This window comes from Toxorhynchites rutilus, chromosome 2 (genome assembly GCF_029784135.1).
Source record: "Toxorhynchites rutilus septentrionalis strain SRP chromosome 2, ASM2978413v1, whole genome shotgun sequence".
Lineage (NCBI taxonomy): Eukaryota > Metazoa > Arthropoda > Insecta > Diptera > Culicidae > Toxorhynchites > Toxorhynchites rutilus.
The window spans coordinates 183,273,723-183,283,668 of record NC_073745.1 but is presented as its reverse complement, the minus strand read 5'-3'; the positions used below and the strand labels follow the sequence as shown (position 1 = coordinate 183,283,668).

General features: G+C 39.4%; 1 protein-coding gene across 2 annotated transcripts in view; it reads right to left on the bottom strand.

The window, feature by feature from the left end:
- Positions 1-7,786: 7,786 nt before the first annotated feature.
- Positions 7,787-9,946, bottom strand: part of LOC129770062 (heterogeneous nuclear ribonucleoprotein K) — a 34,484-nt gene continuing 32,324 nt past the window's right edge. For both annotated transcript variants that reach the window (XM_055772677.1, XM_055772678.1), the window contains exons 8-10: positions 9,656-9,905; positions 9,422-9,591; positions 7,787-8,629 (exon numbers count right to left, since the gene is read on the bottom strand). In XM_055772677.1, the coding sequence (XP_055628652.1) occupies positions 8,581-8,629; positions 9,422-9,591; positions 9,656-9,905 (469 nt within the window). In that variant the 3' untranslated portion in view covers positions 7,787-8,580. The remainder of the gene's footprint in view (positions 8,630-9,421; positions 9,592-9,655; positions 9,906-9,946) is intronic.

Here is a 9,946-nt window from a genome sequence, read left to right as displayed (position 1 = left end):
CAGAGGTCTTTGCCTCTGATGTTTGCATGACAAGCAACAGCTTCAATCCCTCCAATAGGTGGAAGTTCAATTCGAAAAAATGAGTGGCACTTATTGATCCCCAATAGCACCCCTCCGTATCTGTCATCACGGTCCAAGCGTATAATATTGAAATCATGGAAAGAGAGATCATCTCGTGAAGAAAGCCAAGTTTCGGACAGAGCAAAAACATCACAATTGAATTTATGAATTAAAAATTTGAATGTATCCAATTTAGGGATGAGACTACGACAACAGTACAAAAAACAAACAGTGTAAAACAGTGATATCTCCGACCTCTCTATTTAAATTAGACATCAAGAGAGATAATCATTGCAAGAAGGGGCCATGTTTGCATCAATTGTTGCAAAATTGTCTTTAATACTGGAAGCATTGAGATGACAATGGTTCTGATGGAGTCGGAAACATTAAAACACTTGAAGATTTGATCCAGAAGGTCAAACAACTTTATAAATCCCGATTGGGAAGTTGAACTGGACGAAAAAATAGGGACAGTTGGGGTTTTTGATGTCCTCTCGAGTGCTGGGTCGTTCGAAGGTGAACTATTCCCACGGAAGCCAGGAGGAACCTGATTTTGCTTGTCCGCTGCACTCGATTTTTTAGGCAAGCTAACAGGGGGTATCACCGGGGGGACTTGTTCTTGAACTTTGGGAGTGGTCACATTCTTGCGCCGGGGATTCCCTTTGGAAATAAACGGGGGGCACACCGCTAGCTGTGTCCGCTTCCATTTCATCAACTGGCAACGAGGAAAAAGTATTGTGTTTGAGATTGGTTGTTGTTGTTGTTGGATCAGTGGAGAAGCGCCCTTTAAAATTTCCGCAAATGTGCGCTTCGAGCGTTCCTTTAAAGAGCGCTTCTGTTTCTCCCAGCGACTCTTATAAGTTTCACAAGCTGAGAGCGCGTGTGGAGTTCCCCCGCAATATGGACATTTATGCTCAGTCGCACTGCAGGATTCCCCCACATGTTGCTCTCCGCAAGTTGCACAGCGCTCCTTGTTGGCACAATAATCTGAAGTGTGACCAACTGACTTGCATTTGTTGCAAGTCATGGGCTTTGGCACAAAGAGTCGCACCGGCAATCTCAGTTTGTCCACCATAACGTAGTCAGGGAGAGCGGAACCAGCAAAAGCTACTCGAAACAAGTCGGACGGCGTGAATTTAGTTTCTCCCCCTTCCTGGGAGACTTTGCCTAATTGGCGACAGTCCAAGATCTCGACTTCCATCGAGGGGAGCTTCTTGAACTTTCCATTTCCTTTTTTCATAAATTCACACGTCAGACCCGTTTCTGTAATCACTCCCGCAATTTCTACGTTATGGCAAGGCACGTATGCGCGATATTCTAAAATGAACCGCTTGTCGACAACAATAGCGTTAGCTTGCTTCCGATCAGCCACGACAACACGCAGTTTGTTCGGGCGAACCTTGGAAATTTCGACCACGGAGGAATAATTTTTTGTCAAATCTTTCATGATCTGAATGACATTCAGAGATTTTCCTTTAGGTTTAGGTCGGAAGAAAACAACCCATGGGCCAGTTCCAGTTGCATTTTCTGGATAAACTTTGACACGGGGTGGAGACACAACAGGAGAGGAAAGCGAGGTCGATTGTTGAGCGGAAGCGGAAACAGCAGGGTTGGGTGGCGTGATCGGGAGTTCAGCGGGAGCGGGAGCGAGAGGGGGAGCGAGAACGGGAGTGGGAGCGAGAGGGAGAGCGAAAACGGGAGCGAGAGGAGGAACGGGAGCAGGAGATTGAGGGGGTGAAGAGGAGAGGTTTGCAAATTTTCTTGTGGGGGGCTTGTTTAGGTGGGTTAATTCCTCCCCCGAAAAGACTTCTTCTGAAGGGGGAACGCGTTTAAGCGACTTCCCACCTCCCGTAGATTTGGAGGGATAGACAGTGGATTCAATCTCCATGTCAACGGGTTCTCCTCATTCTGCCATATAAAGTGGCAGATGTACAATTTTTCAGTGATTTCTCAATCTTTTTTCTGATTATTTCTTAAACTAAAAACCTTAATCTAATAAAAAATATACTTATATCGCACACCCGTGCGGTTGAATTAGAACGGTTCAAAGCGAACCGCGTGTCGATCGTACAGCACAGCTGCAACGGTGTATGGCTCCACAGTGCGATGATGATTTCGATGACGATGATATGGCGATAAACACGCCAGCACACAGCGCCCGCGATGCAGGTCTTCTTACTTCCGCTTTGTTTGCTTCACACTATTGCAGTCCAAAAATCCCGTTTGGGTGAAACAATTATTTCACCAGCAGCGAAAGTAACGGTATCACAACAGTATCACAAGATAACGGTATCACCAGACGGGATAAAATACACCCGGCGGCCTCGACTTCACGAAGACTAATTTTTTTTTCTATGTCTGTAATAAATCGTACATGAATATGGCAAAAGTCGCAATTATAGCCGGTCAAAGTTGCATATTCATCCAAACAAATTCGGTAAGCATTTGCCATGTATGTATATGGCCTCCACTTTTGCATGCATATGTCAGTTAGGCGCATTATATGCCAACCAAATTTTAGGGCATATAATGTTATATATACGCTTGTTATGCGATTTAATGTTTGCTGGGCTTTCCCCTCATGACAATCCAAACCTGTAATTTCATTAAAATCATTATTGTTATTTCAGCTTTAGCATATGGTATAGAAAGTTTAGCATAGTATAGCAATAAAAAAGAAAATTGCTGTCAAAACTAATGTACTAATGTACGCTAGCAGGAGTAAGTATCGTAAAAGAACTCTTATGGCGGGTTTACATTAGGGAGATCTATAGCTATAGATGGATTTATTCACGTGAAAATATGTGTAAACGGGTGAGAATAAATATGATACACTTATTCGAGGTATATATAACTTGAATAAATTTAGCATATGTAAACGCTTGTGAATTTCTCACTGGTGAGAAATCACTAAAGATGGATGCAGTTCTACTTTAGGTGAATAAATTCACCGAAAATATGAATATATTCATTATAGAAGTTCACGCTAGTGTAAATGGTTGATGCGATTTCTATAAATCTCATCATATTTCTTCACATGAATATATCACTAGTCTAAACCCACCCTTACACTTCTAGAACACTTACTTTCTGCCATTCTGAACCAAGACGCATTGATGGTCTCAGTGCATTAAGCTCCTCTCTGAATTCTTCTCACTTTTCCTTCACCGGGATTATATTAGAACTGCCTCCACAAAAACCTAGAGCGATGTCTACATTCGCTTTCATTGGTTCAACGAACCGTTCAAACTGGTGGTGATTTGTTTTTTCCTCTGTCCACTCATTTTCAGCCACTGAAATATGCGCTAGAATTAAGTTCTGCATTGTAAATTATAACATGATTAATATAAATAACGCTGGATTGAACACTTACCTTGTATAGACTAGAGATGGGCAAACCGTTCATGAACTGAAAAAAACGAGTTCACCCAAAAGAGTGAACGAACTGCCGTTCTTTTTTGCTGGGCAACAGTTCATATGAACTGTATACCCAGTTCAGAACGAACTGTGTACGGTGAATGATGAACTGATAATACAGTTCAGAACGAACTGACCGCTGGCAGAACTGTGCATGCAGTTCAGAACGAACTGTGTACGGTAAGCGGTGCGTAAGGGCATCCGCACCAATGCGTTACTATTCATGGTTTCTAGTCTCGAGTTTTAGCCGTTGCCAATTTATTAACTCGTCGATTTGCGCACTCGTCGTTGCTATCGCGGTTGCTATAGTATCACTTCTTTTTCGCACCGCAGGTTGCTAAATAGGATTGCTATTACTAGAAGAAATGACAAGTGTCAGTTGATTCTCTTTTCGTCGCGTTGATTTTTTGGTAGATAAATGTAATATATACACCTCCGAAATAATACTTCAGAGCAAAATCACAAAAAACGAACACAAGACGAATGAACCCACAACAGATGTTTGACATTTGTTGAAAATAGCAACATATGGCTCGACCAATGCGTTGTTACAGACATTTTGACAACCCTCACCATCAGTCTTCCATGTTTCACAAAAAACACTGCGTCCGGAATAAACATGTCCACGCTGCTGTTCAAAGTTTTGTGTTTGAGTACAAACATGATTTTTTCGTACCTATGTTAGAAAATGTGACATGTTTGTATTCGTGGTATGTTTGGACATATGATGTTTAATCCCAATGTTTCACATGATGTTCGAACATGGTGTACAGTTTCTCTTGCATTTTCACCCCAAGCACCGGCAGTGCGTAGAGTAGAAGAAGCGAATCGGACACCACCACCACCACTCAACGCGTGGTGTGTTGGTATGTTGACATGGAAAAAATGCTTTCCTTTCATGACAATGGGTGCTTCATCAAAAATATTGGGCAAATAAAATAAACCTCTTTTTCTGTTCTGAACAAAATAAACATCGATTGATATGAGAGTTTTTCACATTAGATATCATTATTTAGTGCACGCATCAATTTATATATTGAATTCATGTAACATTCGCTATTATTAGCTATTTGAACAAGTACTAAAATTGAATTATTCAGCAGTGACAGTTTAGGCGTGACGCTAACCACTCGACCACGGGAGCAACAATTTTGGCTGGATCTTTGAATACAAATGGCCAATACTGCTTGTTCGCGACGATCGCGACCCGAGCTATAAAACGAGCGGAGAAGAGGAGAAGAAAGGATGATGCAATCGCATGCACACATAGCATATGTAGTGCAGTGTGAGTGTAGCTTTTAGTTTTTTCCTTCATTCAGTTTGTGATAACATCGAGAAATTAATGGTGTGTTTTAGCCGCTGAAATTACTCTGCTGGTTCTTCTGTGTGCCGCTGAAGGTTGCATCTAAAACTAATTTTTGGGTATTCATTTTTTTGGTCAGCATTTGTACAACGTCGCCCGCTATGCAGTCGGCTCCCCAGACTTTAATTGCCAACATGCACGCAAAAAAAAAATAGAAAGCTTTTTTCTATTCAGAGAATGTTTTCTTTGAACGAAACCAAGGATTATTTAATCAGACTTGCAAAATGTGCATGAACGATCTATAAACTTTTACTTAGTCGCGGCAATACATACACACACTCTTTACAGATACACGGGCCGAAGGTTGTGCAGTCCACTGATGATTAAACAAGAGCCAAAGGTTGTACCGCTCATGACAACTCTACACGAGCTGATGATTGCGCCGGCTAGTGATCATTCTATCCTGGATTGCTCGAGTCGAAAAAGACGGACCACGCTAGATATGGGGTGCAGACTAGGGGGTCGTTGCTGATTAACGGTCAGCTGCATCCCAATAGGAAGTTTCCCATGTCGGGCACACGTACAGAGCACTGAAGACTGCAACATCCCAATTATGAGAACACTTGTAATACTAACCTCTAGCCAACCGCGAGTAATCGGTTACATGTTACTAACATAGTTGTAAGCAAACTTTGTCAAAATATTGAACTCCCGGCCCCGTTAGGCTGACGCCATATGAGCCTTAATAAAAATATATATTTTGGTGCATGAACTTATAGCCATGCACTTATAGTTCGTGCAATTTTTGAAATGCGAACTAAATTTCAAGTTCGTTTCTGTGAAAAAGTATTCTACGAAGAAATGTTTTGGGATGAATAATTTCTTTCCGTGTATGAAAAGAAACGAAACGAAAGCAATGAAAACTGCGACATCGGGTGATATGTTTGTACATGATATTCTTGAATTATAAACATCGTGTTTGTTTTCACATGTCTATGTTTGTGTATCATTGTTCGTGTAGGGGATAGACACTCAACACTAGCGAGAATCATGTTCGAATTCAAACAAAACCATGGAATTTTCACATCGCGTGGACATGTGTAAGTGTTTTTCGGAAGACTGCTCACCATAACGCAGCAACCCCACTGGTGGTTGCGGTTCAGGTGTGGGAAATAGTAATCTGCCTCTCGGTGAATAGTGAGTTAACAAATTTGGCAACGCAATAGCAACCGAGCCATGTGTTGCTATTTTCAACAAATGTCAAACATCTGTTGTGGGTTTCATTCGTCTTGTGTTCGTTTTTTTGTGATTTTGCTCTGAAATATTATTTCGGAAGTGTATATATTACATTTATCTACCAAAAAATGAACGCGACGAAAGGAGAATTAACTGACACATGTAATTTCTTCTAGTAATAGCAATCGTATTTAGCAACCTGCGGTGCGAAAAAGAAGTGATACTATAGCAACCGTGATAGCAGCGACGGGTGCGCAAATCGACGAGTTAATAAATTGGCAACGGCTAAAACTCGAGACTAGAAACCTTGAATAGTAACGCATTGGTGCGGATGCCCTAAGAGGAAAGAAAACGAATGAGTGATAGATGAATGGTGCTGCAAGGTAAATAGTTCTCAAATTAACGAATTGAAACAAACGATAGCCCCATGAAACAACAAAAATAATATGTCGGTATTGTCGCTTCATAAAAAACGCTTGTTGCGTTTTTTTATGTTGCGTTCAGGATACGATGGTTTTAAATTGGATTGTTAAATTATTTACCAAATTTCATATTTTGGAGTTCAGGGTAAATATTTCAGTAAGTTGTTATGCCAATCTACCTCACTTATAAAATATAGTTGAAAGCTGAAAGTTGATTTAAACAGTCTTGTTAAACAGCAAAAATCGCGTCGCTAATATGAAATGTTTTATATTATATCATATTGTGCTCGATAATTTTGAGATGGACGTTCGCGGTTTGGGTACAGTTTTGCTATAGCATTTATTGCAATACATCGTAAGCAAAGCAGTACAATGCTAGTTTATGCCGAAAATAATGAATAACGACTCAAACAAAATTAAAATTTCAAAATCAAAGTTTGCTTTTCTATTGTGCTATGTTATTTCTAACAAATATCGGACATATCCCGCCACTGTACAAAAGAGTGAGTGAACTGCTCAAAAGAACTAGTTAACTAGTTAAGTGAACGGTTGGTCACTGAACGGTTCATTAAAGTGAACCGTTTTGCCCACCTCTAGTATAGACTATTCTGACAGCACCGTAAAACAAATGCTGATCAAAACAAACGAACATGTGTTGCAAATTGCATATATTGAAGCGTTTCTGAATTGTTCCCAAAGGAAAATATCAGGGACGCAAGCCAAAACAAAATGAAGCTCTGAAGCTATGCAACAAGCGAACCAAACAACTCGAAAAGTTCTGACACTTGCATCGATAGCTATCACTCGCTCGATGCTATCGAATTGCTCAATTTCTATAATAGTAAAATAGAGCTAACGAGCAAAATTCTTATCGTTCCGATTTCTATAATAGGGCCCATACTCACATCACTTACCTCAGTGGATCATGATTCTTACATCTCCCTATTAACAACTATCCCTTCCATGATAATCGCTAGGGAACCACGCTATAGGGCGACCCTTCTGATCTTCGGGCGGCGAATGTCATACTAACATTCCTCCCCTTCCCCTGGTGACTGTAAGGACGTGACCGGCGTCGTTATTGACTATTTAAAGTTCAAATCACCGGAACTTGCACAATGAGAATGGTTTACTACTCCCAAGCGCCATTCAGATGTGATTTTTGATCTGATCTGATAGCATAGCATGAACGAGATAGGACAGTCGCCTCCGGGAATACCGTGACACGAGTTATCTCACGTCATTCGCTGTACGGAATAAATTGAAATATTGTTACGTGACCAAAACATATAAAAAAAACAAAGATAATTTCGGATAACAATCAATTTGAGAACACCTGCAACCCTGATTTATTTATGTATAGCTTTTTTTATTGAACTCATAAGGTAAATCTAGATTTCATCCAAAGTGTGTACTGATTTCAACACCGTAACACATCGATATACTTAACAATGATGCAGCAGTTTATTGGTATGAACAAAAAAACAATTCGAATATCGAATTTTCTTTTTTTTTAACTACCTGTTCTCGTCCTTTGGTACAGGTTCATGCCGTTTCAACAAAGTTGATGTATATTCATCCACAATTTATTCGTATTTTGTACTAAACAAAATTGATCCGTTGAAACTACTAGACACAATTTTGCTCTATGTTGCAAATAATATGTTATGCATAAAAAACTGGCCATTACTGATGTATGTAGGGCATGGATCAAAAGATTGGCATAATTGAGGTCGAATTTGATGTTTGAAACACTTTAAATTTGTTTTTAACTAATGATTAATATTTCCAACGAAAATACTGAAAACAGTATGGACTTTGTATGTAGTTGAATATATAAAATATGTGGATATTAAGTTTAATCCTGTATCCGATGGTTAAACGCCAGATTGTAAAATAAAACAGTAGCAAACAAATCAAGATGAATAAACTGCTTACTGCTACGGCTTGAAGGGTGACAAATTATTCTTAATATGACAATTTACAAGTACATTCGTTCCCACTATATTTCTCATTTTATCTCTGAGCCGGTGGCTTTTGTTAGTTAGGGGATTAGGATTCCGTGCGCTCTAAAACGCATTTGTCTTCCCTCTAGCAGGGAATTACATTTTATTATATTGCTATCCACAATGGTAAATGCTTTTAGTTCCGATTGAATCCACTGCCGCCACCACTAAGATTTTCACGCACACTGAAATGAGAAGGGAAAATTCACAAACATTTATATATCTGTATACTATACTAATGGAGAATTTAATAAAAATAAATTTTCTACACAGTCCCATTATTTCATTCGTTCGTTAATAATCAAGTTCAACCGTTTCACATATCAAACTCGTGTTACTTGTAGAAAGCGGCAAACTTTGTAGAAAGACTCGAGATTTATTGTTATTATCTTAAGCCAAACAACAAAATCACTAGTCTTCCATACAAACTTTTGCTGGTTAATTGGTGGTTCTGATTTTTAATGAAAAAAAAGGATTATGAAATGATAAATGAAAATGTGCCATTATCCGGTTGAATACACATCACGACCCAGATCAAGGTCGATTATAAGGAATGCATATTTCATTTGTATACATTATGGAGAGTATTCGTTTGTGAAAAATCAAATTAAGCCATTGGTACAGGAGAGTATTGATTAACATTTACTTAACTTTTAACGACCGTAATTTCAGAAGGTGCCTAATATAACGGGACCCGATGCAGCACACATTCGGAAAATGAAGACTCAGTTTTGAAACAAATAATGATTGAACATCTCATTGTACCAATGGATTCTCTGTTGTTAATATTATAATTTGGGTTATAATAAGATAGTTAAACAATGTAACGCTAACGTAATGAAGTGATGAACTTTTATGAACCCATTACGATGTGATGTGTCGCATTCTATATGAGATAGCTTCCACTTATATTTTAGAATAGTGATTGGATCTAAATAAGGAAACAAAATGGAATTCATATCGATCATAGTAATTACCTTTGCTGTAGCATATACTGAGCAGCTTGTATTTCTTTTGGCGTTCCAGTGATGGTAATAATGCGATCCGTTGATCCTGGTAATGCTTCATCGATTTGAATGAAAGCATTAGATTCATTTCGAATGCGACGAATTCGGCCACCACCTTTTCCAATTATCGCCCCAGCCAACTGTGAACAAAAGACGCATGTTTCAATAACATGAAATATATACATCAACCTGTTAAATACTCACATCTTTTGGAATTGTCACTTGAGTGGATGTTTTGTTATCCATGTTACTGCTATTTCCTCCAAAACCACCCATATTTCCGTTCCCCATGTTACCCATTCCTCCTAGATTACCCATGTTGCCACCGGAACCTCCCATATTCATTGCACCAAGGCCACCCATTCCGAGGCTACCGCCACCGCCACCAAAATTGGCACCACCCATTTGGCTGCCGTTGACATTTGGTGCCCATGGGTTGATGAATTCTCGATCTCTGTAATTGTTGATTATATATGAAAAATATATATACTGCAA